The sequence below is a fragment of the Copidosoma floridanum genome, unplaced genomic scaffold (assembly GCF_036245765.1).
Source record: "Copidosoma floridanum isolate Cflo_tuat_1 unplaced genomic scaffold, Cflo_Japanese_pri ptg000025l, whole genome shotgun sequence".
Taxonomy (NCBI): Eukaryota; Metazoa; Arthropoda; class Insecta; order Hymenoptera; family Encyrtidae; genus Copidosoma; species Copidosoma floridanum.
In genome coordinates this window covers 5357303-5376103 of record NW_028321902.1, presented here as the reverse complement: position 1 = coordinate 5376103, position 18801 = coordinate 5357303, and the positions used below count along the sequence as shown (strand labels likewise).

Sequence of the window (18801 nt, the reverse complement as noted above, 5' to 3'; positions counted from 1 at the left end):
ATTTACAACGTAACCATGGTAAAATTTTTCTTATCAATCGTTGGTATAACTCAAATGTATAGCCATCGAGTTTAAGTAATCAATATAAACAGTTTTATTAATATTTTACTCGAAAACACAAATGAAAAATACATCAAACTTAAAAAACAAATTAATCCATGACTTCTTTCAAATTAGAGCAATCATAACACTACTCAATAAGATATACAAATGCAGGCAACGATTTGAGTAGTAAAATTCAGTACATAAATGTAGAAAGAACAAGCAAATAAAAAAAATTTAAAGCTGCATAACTGCTGAGTTCAACTCAATTTTACTTCCTAAAAATTCTCGTGATTTTAATGTATTCAAAATGCAAATGAAGACAATGATAAACGCAGCATCAATATTTATAATAAGATTCACAGATATTTTACAACGTACATATTATACACAACGCTATGCACAACGAAACAATTTGTTTTTGCTTGTGCAACACTGCAGACGCGCAATCAATCGTTGATATTAGAAATTCTGTTGTTTATAACACCGATGTATATAAAGATGTAAGTATATTTTTTTGTAATTTGAAACTTTTTTTTATACGGGAAATCTAATATTAAAGGATGAACCTTTGAATGAACTGTAAGAAAAAGTGATTAGCTAAAAATCATTAAAAAAAAACTAACTTGCAAACACCACTTGCTAAACATATAGCAACACATCAAAAACACCACTATCAAAAAAAAAACAACTCATTTTTAAGGGAAAACAGTTAAATGTCTTAAAAAAAAAAAAAAAAAAAAAAAAAAAAAAACGCACGCATTATTATCTGCAGTGTCAAAGTTAGTCAGGTAAGATAACTCTTTTTAATTTTTCAACCAAACAATCAATGTGTTCCACAGAATAATTAATCACCACAATGATAAAATCTCATTAAACTCGCACACATCGTAAAACTCGTTCATTTCAATTAAGTTACGGCATTACCCCGTGTTAATCCATTCGGAGGCATATCTTTATTTACAATCGAACAGCTGTCATTTTTTTTCATTCTATAATTTTCTTCATCATTTATTTTCCCATTTTTATTAGTAAGCGAGAAAAATTTGCGTTTGTTTACTCAAAAACGAACATCTACTTATTAAAATAAAAATAGAGAGATAAACAAAGAAAAGCAGCACCGCGTTGTGCACGTAATAATTGCAGAAAAAAGTGTTACTAGGGAAGATCAAAAAAATTCTCTTTGTAAATAGGAACGAGCTTTTCGTTGAAAACTTAAACTCGTTGATATACACACATCGACGTTTATGAATCGTTTAAATGTACATGCGTTTTATCACACATACATACGATTATTTTACATTTCTTATTTCATTAGCTAGTTGAAAATATGCAGTCTTAAAGTTTTCATTTATGAAAATTCAATTAATTCCTTCAAGGTGGATACTTTCAAAATTTGTGTAAAAAAATACAAGTACATAGATACTAATCTATAAGTTATTAGTAATTTATACTTTTTGAAAGAAAAACTAACACTGAATCAAAGTGAGACATACTTTAATCTGAAACATTTAATTATTACTAGAAAAATGTAGATTCAATATTAATATTCTCTTTAAAAAAATCGATGTCTTGATCGACTTATAGAATCGTCACTTTCATTAGTATAGCAATGCAAACAGTTGGCAATAATTACATTGATTTACAGAATTGCGAGCTTTAGCTAAAAATCATTTCATTCCTAACGAGTATGGAAATCGCTCAAGCTTGACAAAGACAAACACATCAGCGAGTTTAACTGGTAGACTGTGACGTGCATAGCAGTCACATTGTGTGAACAGAAAGAAAAAAAAAAAAAAAAAAATTGATCGATAAACTTGATTTTTGCGCAAATTCACCGAAGATCACAGGTTTGACTAGTCAATATACATGTAAGCATACTGTATCGTATTGTGTCATACGTTTCTCCGGATATCATATTAATCCTGTTTGGCTCGCTTTTTTTGCTTTAGCTTTAATATTTTACAAGTACACAATATACATTAGAGACATTGAGAGCTTTGAGTTTTGCTTTTTCGTGAGACAAGCTTGATAAGAGGGGAGTGAACTAATACTTTTTATCAGGAGTTCAGTTGATTTATAATAAGATGCGTTTTACGCAATCGTTTATTGATGAACGAATAAATGTTATGATAATATTAATTTCGTTATGTACATTTATAACTGTAAATTGTATACAGTCTTAAGGCTTTTTTGTACATAATTATGTAGATAAGACATACTTATTTGATTTAAATAGATTTATCTTAGTAATTGATGAAGAAGTTCGTAAAACTTATACATTTTCGATAGCTATAATAGTTTGTTCTTTGTGCGTAATTAAAAAACATCAATAACATTATGTACCAATTTGGTGTTATCAAATTTATTTACAACTCTCCGAACAGATTGCGTGATACATCAAATAACTGGACCTTGCATAAAAATTTTTTCCGCCCTCGGGTGGTTTTGGGAGGCTGGTACTTCCTCGGTCAAAAAAGCAGTTTTTCAATACTCGTTTGAAAAGTCTTCTTTACGAACCTTCTTACGGACCTCGCCTTCGGCTCGGGCCGCAAACCTCTCGGTTCGCAAACAAAGACTTTTCAAACTTGTAGGAAAACTATTATTCTTCCTATAGTCTCGATACAGTACGTATTCATTTTTACATAAAAAAAAAAAAAAAATTTAATATTGAAAATTTACTCCCGCTTTTAAACGAATCGTAGGATGGAAAAATCTTCAAGGAAAATTCTCAAGTATATCGAAGATAATATTTCCGAAATAAGCAACATTCAAGATTTAACATCATTTAAATCAAAATCGAAATCGATGAAGTGATAAAAAAATAAATCCTCACGAAATTTAACATAAAAATTTATCCCAAGTAGACTTTTTGAAAAGCTTTCTCAAAGAACGTGGGGTCATCTTACTTTACAATAAGGAAGCCTTGGACGTTGACGATGAATTTGTCAAAGTTGTCACGGAACTTTAGCCTGTTGGCTCGGTCGAGGTTGAGCGGAACGTCGGGGGTGAGCTCGTTGAAGGCTTCGGCAAGCCTTTGGGCAGTCGCCGGGTCCTGTTGTTCACTTATTAGCTGCTGAACAAGTTGCTGATACTGTTCCTTGTAACAGCAGATCAGTAGATACAAAGGTAGACTTGTGTTTGAGACGAGGTCCGAGTTTATTTGATGATTTATGATGAGGTTCATCAGTAACTGCAAGCATCAACATACATTTGTTGATTTCATACGATGACTCATATATATGTGAAACAAAATTATTAAAAAGGTACTAACGTTCATGAAGGGAGCCATGATCTGACTTTTCGGCCGGCCTTTTTCGCATTCTGTGTAGATGTGTTTGGCCATTCCTTGAATTATATCACAGCAGTGCATAGTTACTTCATGCCCAAATGAAAATAAGCCAAGCTCTACTGATATCAACAACTGTTGCAACAGCTCTGGTGGCAATGAGATTACTTTGTCCGGATGGATTTCGCAGACGTATGTTATCATTTTGAAATACCTAAATATGATTAAATGATTAATATCAACGCTATCGAAAAATGATAAATACTATATAATACGAATAAACTTACTGTAAACATAACGAAGGGAACTTTAGCATATCTATCGTCATTAACGGCATGACGATATTTAGCCCATAGAAGAATACGTCGGCGGCCATTCCCAAGTGATTTTGACCAGTTGTGGGTTCTGTACTGGATTCAAAGTTCAAGAAATCTCTGCTTAACAAAGACGTCAACAACTTCATGAGAAGTAACACGTCTTGGAAGGAATCTTCCTCTGCCGTCGTGTCAGTGGTCAATCGATTACGATTGCAGTTCGCGTATGCCTGGGGAAAAAGTGGTATTTGATAACTTTTAGTTCTCAAACGAGATTTTCAATGCTCACTCATCAAGCAACATTACCTGCATCATTTGTAGACAAAGTTCAGTAAAATTATTGACATTTGACAAGAAATGCATCAGACCTTTGGAACAGTCGTAGAAAAGTTCGATTATCAACTGCACAATCTGTTGGTAATTATTATACAAGGTGAGCAGTCGTGGACATTCGCTCAATATGGTATAAATGTACTGGGAAATTGGTATAACTATAGTATTAGATATACCCTGGGCGACCCCTGCAAACAAACATTGTTATAAATTTTATTAGGCTAGAAAAAAAAAAAAAAAACTTGAAAATACTACTGACCGATAAACGATTCGAGTAGGTCTATGATTTGAACGCGAATTTCTTCTTGGTGATAGTTGCGTGGAAAATCAGCGTGGCAAATAATACCCTTGAAGCGATCCTGAAGCGGCTGAAGCACTTGTCCATAGTACTGCTGGAGCCGTTCATTGTCAGTCAGAACGACGCTAACCTGAATGATCGCCTTCATGAGACCCCGCTTGGCCGCCTGTGGCAATTCGTGAGACTTCGACAATTCGACGAGATTGCCGAAACGCTCTGACTTTATAAGGCACGAGGCTCTGAAATTCATTGAAAAATACAAAATATAACATACGCATGTTGCAAATTATCAATAGAGCACAAATGTTTGTAACAATTACTTTTCTGGTGTGTCGACGAGTGTACTAAGCAATTTCATAGTCTCTTTGATGAGGTTTGGCTCGCCTTTGAATGCGTTAATGTTGCACTCGATCTTTTCAACGAGAAAATTAAGAGTCCACGCACACCCTGGTGTGTCCTCACCGAAAGCTTGGAGAATGGTCGTACTGAGCTCTGCGTAAGTACTCTCCTTCGGCATCAGGTAAACGAGAGACCAGCGATGAAGGAACCAAATTATGCTACTACAAAGCTCGGGCGATAGATGCTGGGCGGCATTGTAGTTTATCGCAGTCTTGGCGATCTCGCTCAGTCGGTAAACTGCTGAGATCAACCGGATAACGTGATCGGCCGATTGCTCAGCTCCATTCACCTCTGTCACGTCTTTCTGCGGGGATGCTAGCAGCTCCAACGTTACGTTCAGATCCATGTGGCCTTGTCGTGCCTGTAAGCAAAGTGTTTTACTTTAATATGGGTTGTTTTTAAATTTTACATACGAGTACTTTTTTGCCGTACGCACCTGTTCCATGCTGTACAGCATTATTTCTGAAGGTATTAGAGGTACTTCTCCATCTGACTCCATACACAGTACGTGGCCGGTTATGAGCACAAGCCAGTGAAGGTCCTCGTACAGATGTTCAACGGATGTGAGATCTGTCATGTTGAGTTGACCGACAAGCCGATTCAACTGGGCCCTCAATTTATTCGTTCGGTCCTCCAATAAACGAGAGAGTAACGGCAACGTGTGGCTCAGAGCCTGTCTCCCGAAATTGCCTAAGATGCGGAAATAAACATTTATTGGGTACAGCTTTTGTTTCTTTCTTTACAATATGTTTTCAATGTACAACAAACTTGATCGAACCAATGATTTGCAGCTGTTCCTTGAACTTGGTGCGATCATCTTCCTCATTGGCGTCGATCTCCTCGTTATTGAGTTCTTTACCGCCAGCTCCACGTGTTCCATCCGGCGGTGACAAGTGAAATTGCAAGTAAGTGTTGAAGATCTGAATGCAACTGTGTTTGCTCAATTCAACGGGAAAAATTGGCGTCGCGGAATCCGTCATGGATGATATCCATGTTTCCAACATACTTTCAAAGGCCTCCATGTACATGCAATCGTCGGTGCACATCTGTAAGAAAATTTAGTTAATTTTTTTTTTTTTACATTGCGTTTCTAAATAACGTTTATCAGAAAGACGTTACTGTGGGCGAAATTATTATTTTTTTACAGGTCATATTTATATATATTTAAATTGTGAATTTCAAACACACACTCGTGATTTTATAGATATAGGAAGATTGTTTACCTAACTAAATACTTTTACAGGTCGAAGGGGGTGACATTCTGCGTGAAAAATCATGGCGAAAAAATTATTAATTGAATTAACAATGAAAAAATAGGTAATTGATCCTTCAATCGAATTTTCAATTTAATTTATGAGCCAGCCATAAAAAAAAAGGACGTAGAAGATTATACTTACAGATTCTTCTTGAGATGCACCTTCAGCAAACATACAGGTGAGCCGCGTCATGTGTTCCATGAACGATCTTTGCATGTCCTCTGGCAAGCCGTTGAACGTATTTTTAAAGTTTATAATTACTTTCTTGAATATGTTTGCAATACCAATAGCCTCTTGGTCGATTACTTCGATGTTCGACAAAAGATTGAGAAAATTTCGGACGTAATCCATCAAATACTTGAGCTTTACATCGGGATTATGAACTATAGCACCGTTGAGACTTGCGAGTTGGACTAGACAACATCTAGCGTGATGGCCTAGCTGAGGATTAGACCTAACTTTCCAATAGACGTTAAAGAATACTTGTATAACGTTTTCGTCGAGGATCGCGTCCCTCCACATCGTGGTAAGTCGAAGCGTTGGACTGCTGTCGGCTTCGTAGACTGTCTCGAAAATTCCTATCAGTCTCTTGGGTAGGAAAACATAGATGAAACCCCATGTTAACACACTTTCACATATAGAGAGCAAATGCTTAATTAAAGGCAAAATAGTTTCAGGAATCTCAGCTTTTGTCAATTCTCCAAGTGCATGTACACAAAACTTGAATATTCGTTTCAACGATGTCACTTCAAATTGTTTCTTTGCTCTGAAGTGCACTTCCCAGGTCAAACCAACGTCAGACGATTTCACAGTGGTTGCATACTCTTGAATCAAAGCCGATATTATGCTACACCCCAACAATTGCTGAAAAACAACAAAATATTTAAAATACATTAATTTTTCGATCAAGTCGCAAGAGTTAAATTTCTCTTACCCTTGGCAAATCGCCGCCCATAATCAGTCCTTCAACTTCGTTCAAGATTTCCTTCCTCTCCTCGCCCAAATCCTCGACGCTACCCCTCTTCACCATGATGGCAATAACTTGCAAGATTCTTTCCCTGACAAACGGTGCCAGGGTAGGCTTGCTGATAATGTAGTGAAGCAAATACTGCCTGAGAGAGTGAATGTCCGACTGTTGCAGTAAAGTCCACTCTCTGATCAAGGCTGCCTTGATCACACCAGCCGACTCGAACAGGACGTAGTCCATCGTTGAGGTTTCCAGAATTTCCCTGCATAGCTGATAGGGTGACTTTGTTTTGCGAAAATTCAGAAATACTGCCTCTGCTGATTGTCTCTGCTCGGCAGTGACTAGATTTGGCGGTGCCTAATCAAAGAACGCACAATTATCATCAAACATCACTGGGACAACTCAAGTTATGCAAGACCAATACCACAATCGCAACATAAGGTTGGATATTTGTACTCATCCAATAGCTATCGAGCAACAACATCGAATCAACCCTTAAGAAGAGTACATAAATAACATTTTAACAGAAACAAAATTACAAATTTAACGATCCAAAAGAGCAAACCTGTCGCGAACAGCAGGTCCGAAAAAAAAGTGTCGTTCGCGGCTATCTCCTCCGTGACAGCGCGACCCCAAACTCTCCCGAAAAAACACAGGCATCAGGCAAACAAAAATTTTACCAGCAACAAATCGTGATCACCCGAGCCGACACATTCAAAATAAACAAAAACATTTATCGTACACTATATTACGTGCGCTACGTAACCTTAAAAAAAAAGGCGGGGGTGCAAAGACAAGTGCCATACACACAAACGGCGCTCTCGATAAAAATTATTAATCAGCGAACTCGCAGTGTTTACGGGCGAATGAAAATATCCCAGCGTCTGTGCGAAAACTTACTAAAATAACTTGTGCAGCAGCCTCCAGTTCCCTCAGCACTTGGTCCGCCATTTTTATAAATAAACCCTTACACTAAAAGGTGTGCGTTGGGTTCACACTGCTCAAGTGCTTGTATATATTCCTATTTCTTTCGGACCTCTACTACCTTTTCTGCGAGGAGTTTGCGAGAGGAGAGAAGAGCCGCGACTTTCGCGACTTTCTCTCGAGCTCGAAGCTGAATCACTGAAGACTTGGACGGCTTGGACTCTTTTTCGCTCCAGAGACCAGACAGAGACAGAGTCACAGAATGACAGAGAGTAGAGAAAGAAAGACATGCACATGCGCGCAGGGGACGGCTTAAACGGCTTTTATACCTATATTTAATTTTATGGCGGTTCAAAAAGTCCGAAAGCTCAGCATCAGGTTTGGATTTACGAATTACACTTATTTTTATTCTTAGATAAAATGTAACTTAAACAGTGTACAATTATTTTTTCGTGCGATGAGTTAGCGGTGATGCAAGTGGCAGCCGATCTGATCGTCCAGGAATGACAGCTTCTGCAAGAGAAAAAAAAAAGAGTCCAAAAAAAAAACAGAGCACTGGAGTTTTACAATTTTTTCTTTCCATTTATATAATAATTTCAAATATGTCATCAATAAATAAAGCATTTGATACAATTTTTAAAGGTTCATATCCTAGAGTTCTCGTAAACCTCGTAGTACTTGCTGCGCTGGTTGTCCGCCGACTTGGCGAGGTTCTCCAGAAACTTTTTGTAATTCCTCTCGAACCCCGGCTCGGAATCTGTCTCGCAGTTGTTGTACCTGTCCAACAGCAGCGGTTTCGCGCACTTGGCTTTCAGTCTCATTTTCAGGTCGCTCACTACTTTTTCATTTTCCTAAAAAAAAAACTTCCAACGTTGACAATTTGACAAACATACATGATGCGTATCACTCGTCACCTTGACTATGTGGTAAATTTTCCGATTATAATCCTCCTTGAGTTTGCGCGTGTGATTTTTCAGCTTCTCCACGTGTTTCATCAAAACGCTTATCTGCTGATGGTAATTTTCGTTTTGTTTCAGCGACGACGACTCAATGTTACTCCTCATCTTGATCAGCTCGTCCTTAATCTCGTTGTACTGATCCTGGAGCATAGACTGCAACCTGCTATCCTATGTAACGATAGAGCCAAAGGGACAATGTAGATTTAACAAATAAGCTCATATTTGTCGAGAAAACGCATGTGTTATATCAACTTCTTGCGACTTGGACTCGAGACCCTGCTGGAGCTCGTTCATCTTCATCGACAGCGCCTCTATCTCGTCCAGCTTCTTGGCCAGCTCCAGCTCCTTGCGTTGCACCAGCTCGTCCCTCCGCTTGATTTCCTCCTCCTTTTTCGCCAACATCCTCTCGTAATGCTCCCTCACGCTCTCGAGCTTATCCTTCCAGTCCTTGTCGCTCGACTTGGCGACAATCTCCTGCTTTGAAGAAACAACCGGTCAGAAGCAAAAACCAACAACCAAGTCCGCCAGCACCACCCACGTTTTCTTTCGCGGCCTCCTGCAACTTCAGCTCGATCTCGGCGATCTTGTCGCGAAGCTCCCGGTTCTCCCCTTGCGCGCCGTCCAGCTGCTGCTTCATCACCCCGACCTGTTCGCTCATCTGCGCCTTGTACCTCTCAACGATCTCGTTGTGCTTCGTCTTCAGCTTCTCCTTGATGTCGTTCACCTTGGACAGTCTGAAAGATGGACGTTTCCTTTTTTGACGTTCAAACGAAATAAAACGATATCCGTGTACACCCGAGTATTTATCCACTAGACCACCAACTCGTTCTTCAGAGTATCGATCTCGGCGACGAGCTGCTTGATGCGCGCGTAGAGCTGGGCCACCTCGTCGGGGCCGCCCGAGTTCTTGTGGTAGTGGTCGAGCTTCTGCTTGAGCTTGTTGTTCTGGCTCTCCAGCTCCTCGACTATCGTGCCCAGGGTCTCGATCCGCTCCTTGTAAGTCCTCAGTAGGTTCCTGCCGACAAATTTCGTTACCGATCTCCCGTCACTTTTTACAAGCCCGCACCTATGAAAAAAAAAAAAAAAAACACCACCTGTTGTCCGGTTCGCAAACGGTGGGCGAGAGAAAGCCGTGGGCCACGGCACTGCGAGCTGGACTGCTGGAGTCGCATCGCTTGGGAATGAAGCTGCGACGGCGAACGTTGTCATGGTGGACGAGACTCTTGGACCGCTTGCCCGGAGAGCTGAGGTGTTTCGTTGGTCGGGGCTCGCACGGCGAGCCGGGGCTCGTCTCCGTCAACTCGTTGCACGACGAACTTAAGATCTGAGGGAGCGTTGGCTCTTAGAACAAGTATACACGCGTGTTCATTGACGCGTGTGTAAAAGGCAGACCAGTCGGTGGAGTTTGGACAGCGGCATGAGCTTCCCGCTCTCGGGTGGCTTGTGAAAGGGCGGCCTCAGGTAGCCCATCTTCAGCTGCTTGTACAACTCGAAGAGGTACTCGTTTCTGAGGTTTCGCTGCTCCTCGGCCTTGTCCAGGCGGTCGAGCCATAGCCGGCAGAGTCGAGAGTCGTCCGACTGGAGTCTCAGGGCGTACGGCCTCAGCTGGTGCACGAGATCGTCGAAGCGTTTGTCTAGCCGCAGGTCGTCCCGCCTCGACATATCGCCTCCCTTCTTTTATTTTTCAATCGCTCTCTAGACACCCCGAAACTTTCATGTTGTTGACTGCACGCCTACTACTGCGTGTATTTCGATCATTTCGGTTATTATTGTCGTTTAAAAAGAACAAACAAACAAACAAAAATTAACGGTTAGTTTTTCAAGTGCGCGCGCGTGTGGTTGTGCATGTTTCGATAAGAATGGAGACGTTCAATTGTTTTTTTTTTTTTTTATAAAAACTATGTATATTATACATTTACATATATTATATTTCACACTTATTGACACAGATCTAATAAGCCTCTAAATTTAATTTATTTTTTTTCCTCAGTCATGTATCATCAAGACTAACGACGATATTCTTATCATCGGTGTTACTTGTACTTTTAATCTACACGCTAAACAGATAATTTATTTACAGTGTACACGCGTTACAGGCGCAGGTACAATTTCAATACGAGCCCTATATACTGCTGTTAATTTTAATTTGGTTCTCGGCTGTTTGCTTGAGCATCGTCAGTTCTTGTTCCATCGGCTGGACGTTCGATCCCAACCACTCGTCAAGCATCGAGGTATAAAACACCATTTCCATTTGCACGCGCATGTAATTCTCGAGAGCCGAGAGTTCCATTAACATGCTGAAAAGAAAATTAAAATTGCGATTTTTTTTTTTTCCAACACATTGTCAAAAAACTATCGATTTCACTATACTTCGACTCACTCGGTAAATGCCGGGATCAAGCTTTCCAGTTGCATCGGGTTGGTGTAATTGTTTGACACCTGCCATTTATTCATCCACGTGAGTATTCTGCAAATGCCCAATCGAATTAATAATATTTTATTTAATCAACGTGTTCATGTGGTCGCAAGAGAGTTTCGAATCTTACTGTTCGCTGTAGACAAGACCATGAAATTTCGTCTTGTAATTTAAAAACCACTCGATGCCCACGGCGATCTGCCAGCCGGGGAACAGCAAATTGTTCGGTATGGGAATAGGTCTCGGCTGCGGAGTCACGTACAACGGATGTTCGATGTAGCCCAGACTCTTAGCGACTTGATTGTGCGTCTGTTCGGTGTAACCGTACAGCCAAACTTTCATACACAGAGCTAGCGATGGTATTCCCGTAGGCAAAAGCTCGCACATTGTGGCATAATGATCGTACCTGCAGGGTATTCAAAATTTACTGATGATGAATACCTGGGTATTTTTGTACTTGGAACCAAATAAAAATATATATACATGCCAACCTTGACCATCCCGTGAAGGCGATTCCTCGAAATTCGTTGATTTTGCCAACGTTTACGCTCAACTCCTCTAGCCATCGTTCGTGATTGCTTATGTGGTGCCTTATAGTGGGAATGTGTTGACAGGAGCCAGTGGCTCCTTTGTAGGCTGTCGCGCCCCATATGTGCGGAAATATCGAGCCGTATTTGTCCCAAATATCTAAAATACATGTTTTTACTCGCAAAACCGCTTGTTTTTTTTTTTTTTTTTTTTTTTTTTTTTTTTTTTTTTTTTTTTTTTTTAAAGAAAAAATATTTTCTACGGTATCTCATACCTGGAGGTAGGGAAAAATTTTCTCGGGCATTGTAGTGCCAGATCATCGGCTCTACATATTTTCCAATGTAGTGTTCTAAAACATTTTAGAATCAATTAATATCTGTAAAGCTTATCATGAAAAATTAAACATTGCAAGGATACCATTTAAAACCTGTATACTCATCGGCCTAAGCATATCATCCCACATGACAATTTTGAGGAATGGATAAGTTTCTTTGATGAATTGTGCTATCGACAGAACGTATTCTAGAAACAGAGAGGCTTTCCCGTGTTTACTGGCACTTGCCCTCTTGATACACACTGGACACAAGCCTAAATGCCACACTTCATCCGCGCCAATGTGCAAATACTGAATATCCGGGTGAAACGTGACTATTTGCCTAATCAGAGCCTTGACCAGAGGCTGAGATCTTGGATTTGAAGGACACATAGAGCTGGGGAAAGAAGGCACTTCCCTCAGGTTTTTCCACTCATCGTGTTTCAAAACAAACTAAAAAATCAAATTTTCTGTCAGCGCAATCTTTATTATTTTCGTCTAGACTATGTAATTAAAAATAAATGAATTCACTTTACCTCCATGTGACCAAATGTCTGAACAAGGGGCATGACAGTAAGGCCAGAGTCCCCAGCTATCTGTAAAATTTGACGTGCCTCTTGAACAGAGTATCCATTTGACAGGTTTCTCAGGGCGTTGCTGCCAATCTGGGTGAGCTCTCTGTTGTACGGAAATGTATCTTCCCACTCTAGCAGCAGGCCCGTGGCTCCCCATGATCTCAATAATGGAAATAGCTGAAAAATTAATTTATTCATAAAACGATTGCCTATAATGCGATGACACTGTCAGTGAAATAATGAGCAATTTAAAAAAAAAAAAATGATTTTCCAACTGACAGTTTTCGTGGGATTGTCGGAAGGAAAAACAAACTATATCCACAGAACGTAAACAAGCGTCTCGTAAATGACAGCTACTTTTGGTAAGTGGTGTACACACCTTTTCGAAATAGCTGACTCGAGGTGGTGCTCCTTTCAGATCGATGTGTACGAGCCTGGAATAAAAAAAAAAAAAATTATTTCCAAGTGATGACAGTCGATGCAGATCGTCTTTTGATGCAGAGAAGGCTTTGTTTACCTATGCGAGCCGAACGTCGTCAGCGCATCCATTTTTACTTTATGCTCCACAGTTCACAACTGTGTATATATATACTTATCTTTCTCTTTCCTCTATGTATACAAACATTACAAAACGGAGCTGTTTACGTTTACACACACTCTTTTGTCATGTGTAGGTATCAATGTGTGTGTGACTTATACCTTATTTGCACCTTCACTAACCATCCGCTAGGTGACTCCAAGATTACATGGACATTCCCGCAAGTGTCCGGATTTTATAGGGAGCACGTTATTCGCCCTTCACTGATGAGTCCTGGTGTGCTCTCTCGGGACAAAACAATTATTAATTTTTTCTCTCTTCATGGCATCAATTGTAAATGGTGCCCACTTTGGGTTGTAAATTTCTTTCAATTATAGGATAACAATGCTTGCGGGAACCTGAAAAAAGTTTTTCTCAGTAAAGAAAATAAAATAAAAATATTATTTTCAACATTGAATTACCATTGAAATTCAAACTACCTCGTAAGTCAAGTTCAATAGGCTTTTCAAAACTCTACCAGCGGTACGTACATCTTTTTTTGAATTTGTCAGGCAGCTCCTGCAATAAAAAACAAAAAAAAAAAAAAAAAACAATGTTATCTTAAAATTTCACCATATAATACAATTGAAAGGTTCTAAGCTAGAAAAAAAATAAATGCCACATGTTTAAATATATAGGTATTTTTATTTTACGCTCCTCCAGTCAGCCTTATACAAAATATTACAAGAGCATCGTAGTTACTTTTTTTCTTTCAATTTAATACCCTTATTGAAATTCATTGAAACGAGGGTATCTTTGCTTAATTTACAAATAACACGGTTCATCATTTTGTTTATTATTGATAACTTTTTTTTTTTTTTTTTTGAACACAGTAAACAAATATATTCACATCAATATTCCACGCATAAGTTTGAAAATTTCGTGTCGTCCCAAACATTACAGAAAACTTACAAATAAGAAAAAAAATCACTAATTGTCCTTCAACCGCGTAAAAGGAAAGTTTAATTTGATACACCAAGTCATATATAGGATTTTTCATCGACTCCATAATAAAAATCTTGCGTTTGATGTGTACAAAACAATTGTAAAAATAAGAAATCGCGCGGATAAGTGTTTAAAACTATTTCAGTCGAGTCGAAAAACAAAAGGTGTTGTAGATCTTTTTTTTATTTCTTTCCGTTTAGAGCGTCAAAAAAATCTGACAAAGACAAGATAAGACGAGAAAATAAAAAAACGTCAGATCATAGGTAAAAGTTTTTTCACACCGTAATTCACATAAAATTTGCATATCCCAGCAAAATTTTTTTTTTTTTTCAAATCTAAGTTAGAAAATAGAACGCTATGCTAATTGACATAGCAAGTCTTTGTCAATAATAAAACTGCTCGTCCCAATGTAAACATAGTCAAACAGTTTAAACATGATTGTATAAAATAATGACAGACTTATTCTCTTAGCCACGAGAATAGGGTCAGCAGTTCTTGTCATTTTTCGGAAAAATTCATCAGCACATGAGCTTAGCGCCTGAGAAAATCTATTCCTCACGACGATTGGCCAAACTTAACTGCTAAGTGAAAATTGGAATCGTTATGTGAAGTTGATTATTAATAATCACACAAAATCAGACTTTTTCACGCTTTACTATTGCTGCCGTATTCTAAAATTTGCTTATGGTAAAATAATAAATACCTGAAACAGAAAAAGAAATTTTTATGTAAATTTTTACAACGCAGAGCAAAGAAACGATTGCATATAGACTCTTTGAACTGATTACCCTTCACTAGTTAATACATCTTTCAATCTAGCTCTTGTGATGAGGTGATCATCGCATTTGAACCATTGATCCCGTTGCTGTCGAATAAAAGCCGTGTAGTGTCCAGTCTCTAGCGAACCCTCGTGATTGATGACTGCAAATAACGAATACCTGCAATAGAAAAAGAAAAATACACTCAAAAAATCAACAAATACATTTCTCAAGCGAATCAATTATAATCCACCCTACCTATTATCGCTCAGTGCCGAAACTTCGCCGTTCTCGTGCAACGTGTCAATGAAGTCGGTATTATTGTTACCGTTCCGTCTGTGCGACATGAAAGGCGTCATGTCGAGTTTTTCGGGAAACGCTATGAAAGTGGATATCTTTTTATCCTGTATGCTGGAGTGCTCGAAGCGCTTCAGATGGAAACTCGCGACGATTGGCAGCTGTTTCATGGTCAGCTGTTTGGTGCTCTCTTGGTAGGTCTGGCAGTTGTTGCACTTGATCTTGGCCGAAGAGCCGAGATGCTCGGCGCGCGTGAATCGCTCCAGACAGTCCAGCAAGCTCGTAGGCGCCCCCGTTCCATCACTGGTAGCGCTGCTCGAGGTCGGACCCAGGTCCAGTGAAATATCCCAGAAGGGATCAATCGTCGTCGATACGCCACTAGAAATACCCCACGTTAAATATTCTAAAAATGCAGTGGGAGGAAAAAAAAAACAAGAAAAGAAATACACCCACTTGCAAGCTTGACAAACAACGTCACTTTGCAAGCCACCCGTGAATATCTGGTCAATGATGCAGTTGCAGTGGTGCGGGTTGTCCTTTACGAGTAACGGGGCAGTCTGTGAATACTGTTCGCAGTGCCTGTGCAGCACGTCGAGGGTGGCTATGAAAAACTCGTGGGCGTCTTGCTGCTCGTAACCGGCGAGGTGGCGCGCGTGCGTCCAAATCAAGTGCAATAGCTTGTGGAGGATTAGGGGCGCCTTGTTACCCGAGTAAAACTCCTGGAAGAGGCTCGATACCTCGCATACGAGACAGCAGTTCGGCTGGGGACACTGGTGCCGGTCGGCCAGGAAGTGGTCCCTCAGCAGTGGCGTGTGAATCAGAGCTTGGACGATGCAGTTCATGAAACACGTGCTGCCCAGGTTTATCAGCCCCCGGAGACCTGGAAATGAGTGGACTCTGTATTAACTTTCAATTTAAATTTTGGATACTGTTGCTCTTTTAATTTTGACAAAGTTAAAAAAAAAAATTTTTTTTAATCGAAGCAAAACGGCAATATTTTTGCTCGCTCTTATCGCGGCTTTTGCTCGATTCGTACAATCGATGTTTTGCCTTGAAACAGTAAACTTGACCGATAGAGAAAAAAAAAAAAAAAAAAAAAAAAAGTAACCAACCGATGGTCGAGTTCTCGGTGACGCGTCTCCTGCGCGGATTCTTTCTGAGAAGCTCGACTTCGTAGAGGGAGGGTTCCCAGGCCCGGTAAAATTCGCCGAGGCTCAGCGATTTCGCAGTCTCGCTCCGCTGGGCCTTAGCCACCGAGAACAATTCGCGGTCGTAAACGTAATCGCCGCACTGGAAGCACAGGATGTTGCCGTAGCTAAGATCCACTGCTGAAATTTCAAAAATTTCACAAACGTCATTTAATAATTTTCTTTTTTTTAATGATGAATTAAATATAGGCGACAAAGGTGTGACGACCAACCGAGAAAGTGTTTTTTCGTTTTTGCATGTTCCTGGATGTGGCCCTTCACGTAGCAGCCGAAGAATATGCAGTGCAGGCACGAGTGCAGCCGGTCCTTGTAGGTGCCGCAAGTGTGGCATATACAGTTCAAGGCCTGCAAAAATATTGTTGTTATAGTTATGCGAATGATAATTTTTTTCGAGAAAATTTGTGGTTTTTCCCCCCCCCCTTCCTTCCGATGTATTGGTCGAAATCTGCTATATACATACGGCGCACGCGGACACGGACGCACGCACACGAGCAAAAAAAATAAGAAAAGACGGAATGAAAGAATCGAAAAAGGGGGAAGGGATCCCTTAATGTATACAGTTATACACATCGGACTCTCGCCTCTCGCTCCGAAATTCGTCATACCGTTACTTTATATATATATATATACCAATCGGAGCAGCTGCAAGTGTGAGAAAAGCGGACGTGCCCTCCGTTCCTATATTTTATGGAAAACTTATTCCCCACGTCACTCCAAATTCACTGTACAAATTCGCACTTTGGAAAAAATTTATCCCAAGAAATGCTCTCTTTTTGAGAATTTTTCACTGGAAAACTATACATACAAAATACCTTTTTTCCATTTATAAAGCTAATTAAAAAAAAAAAAATTTGTTTTTCATAATGACAAGTGTACAAGTGAATTGTACACAAACGTAGAATGTAAGTGAAAACTCATGGGTTCTAATTTGATTTTTCGAGAATTTTCCTTTAATCCTGACAGATACGACTTATTTTCCAGAGTCAAGAAACACGGCCCCGCGCATATTCTTTGATAATACCGATTTATCGCGATGACACACACGGTGTGTACATACTTTCGAAAGTAATTACTCTTATCTTTTTTTGTAAAGTCAATCGAGCATATCTATACACACGTCCTCCATAAAAATAGAGCAACGAGAAATTACTAGATAAAACAACAAAGTAAGTAAGTATGCCTCGGACGTCATTGTGGTAAAAAAAAAATGACATTTTTTTTTTTATCGCGTACTTGTAAAAGTCCGCCAACAAGAGAATATACATCATACCGAGAGCACCCCACTGTTTATTTTCGGAGGCGCCGCGCGTCGCGTCGCGGACACCTGCCAAAAATCTGGAGGAGAACGCAAACTCTACACGCCACTGCACACACATATGCATTTTAGCGCAGCGATACGCGAGGAGCCGAAAAAAAAAATTACATATTAATGATCTTTGAGATATCGGACCTGTTTTCTTTTTTTTTTTTTTTTCTTTTTTTTTTATTGCGAAACACTTAAAAATTCCGTATTAATCTCACATCGATTTTTTATATCGGGCAATTGATTCATTTGGCTTTGAGAGATATTACAATTTTGATAATTGCCTATCTGTACAGCACAGCGCGGATAAGAGATCTTGAAAAAAGATACACTGTTAAACCATTATAATTGCACAAAAGGAAGAAAAAAAAAAAAAAGCAACAAAAACACAAGATGCAGCCAGGACTGACTCACCAGTACAAGTAAATGGGGGGAGAGGGGGGGGGTTGGGGTTGGAGAAAAAGAAAAATGCCCTTACCTTAAGGGCGCGCGCCTCGCTGGAGGTGCTCGTGACGAAGAATGAGTGTATGACTTTGTAGGGCTGTATGCCCTTGGCTGCCTTGAAATTTTTCAAGTGTATGCAGCCAGAGTCGCTCATCTCAAGTACACGGCACTCGGGCACGACTCCACGCAGTCGACAGTATAGTAGCAGCAGCAGCCAGCCGCCGCTGCCCTTAGCCGTCTCGACTCCAGTTCTACAGCATCCGCGAACAGTAACAACAACGGTAAACACAACACAACAACGACAATTGCCTTGGGGAAAAGTGCGGAGGAGAGCGAAGCTGGCGATGATGTATCCGAGGCGGCAGCAAGGACGTGTCTTGTTTTCGAAGGCACCGGGATATATCACGGGAGTGACAAAGAAACGGGTGGCTGTCTCTCGTATCCGCAGGGCCAGACTATAACGAGCAAACGAGCTACTCTTTTGCGAAGGGATCAGATTCACACGGGGCCTGTGTATACGGAGAGAGACACGCGTGTGCCTCCCGGGAGTGTGTCCCAAACGACTGAGCCTAACCCTTCGCTGGTAACGTTAGGTTATGCCAAGCCTCTGAAGGATTTGTAAATTCGGAGTTCGGAGTCACGGAGTCGCGCGCTGT

General features: G+C 40.0%; 4 protein-coding genes across 5 annotated transcripts; all 4 read right to left on the bottom strand.

The window, feature by feature from the left end:
* Positions 1–2380: 2380 nt before the first annotated feature.
* Positions 2381–8007, bottom strand: LOC106636138 (exportin-4). Of its 2 annotated transcripts, none has more exons than XM_014348434.2 (11): positions 7799–8007; positions 6866–7255; positions 6073–6795; positions 5454–5721; positions 5112–5365; positions 4597–5036; positions 4238–4515; positions 3952–4166; positions 3619–3875; positions 3317–3545; positions 2381–3235 (listed from the first exon to the last, which is right to left on the bottom strand). In XM_014348434.2, the coding sequence occupies exons 1-11, from the start codon at positions 7847–7849 to the stop codon at positions 2948–2950; spliced, it is 3393 nt and encodes a 1130-aa protein (XP_014203920.2). In that variant the 5' UTR covers positions 7850–8007; the 3' UTR covers positions 2381–2947. The 2 variants fall into 2 exon arrangements, with proteins under 2 accessions (XP_014203920.2, XP_089451438.1); XM_089595312.1 differs by having other exon boundaries at positions 5454–5717; positions 6072–6795; positions 7799–7865.
* A 459-nt stretch (positions 8008–8466) lies between these two features.
* On the bottom strand, positions 8467–10443 carry LOC106636117 (uncharacterized). Its single transcript, XM_089595491.1, has 7 exons — positions 10174–10443; positions 9876–10105; positions 9605–9796; positions 9320–9515; positions 9034–9258; positions 8737–8949; positions 8467–8673 (listed from the first exon to the last, which is right to left on the bottom strand). The coding sequence occupies exons 1-7, from the start codon at positions 10441–10443 to the stop codon at positions 8467–8469; spliced, it is 1533 nt and encodes a 510-aa protein (XP_089451617.1).
* A 288-nt stretch (positions 10444–10731) lies between these two features.
* On the bottom strand, positions 10732–13176 carry LOC106636140 (hexosaminidase D). Its single transcript, XM_014348436.3, has 9 exons — positions 13131–13176; positions 12993–13047; positions 12575–12790; positions 12143–12491; positions 12000–12074; positions 11689–11884; positions 11328–11603; positions 11162–11248; positions 10732–11078 (listed from the first exon to the last, which is right to left on the bottom strand). The coding sequence occupies exons 1-9, from the start codon at positions 13160–13162 to the stop codon at positions 10904–10906; spliced, it is 1461 nt and encodes a 486-aa protein (XP_014203922.2). The 5' UTR covers positions 13163–13176; the 3' UTR covers positions 10732–10903.
* Positions 13177–13838: 662 nt separating this feature from the next.
* not (ubiquitin carboxyl-terminal hydrolase nonstop) lies at positions 13839–18794 on the bottom strand. Its single transcript, XM_014348426.2, has 7 exons — positions 18180–18794; positions 16611–16743; positions 16303–16518; positions 15644–16070; positions 15152–15568; positions 14924–15073; positions 13839–14838 (listed from the first exon to the last, which is right to left on the bottom strand). The coding sequence occupies exons 1-7, from the start codon at positions 18297–18299 to the stop codon at positions 14781–14783; spliced, it is 1521 nt and encodes a 506-aa protein (XP_014203912.1). The 5' UTR covers positions 18300–18794; the 3' UTR covers positions 13839–14780.
* Positions 18795–18801: the final 7 nt, after the last annotated feature.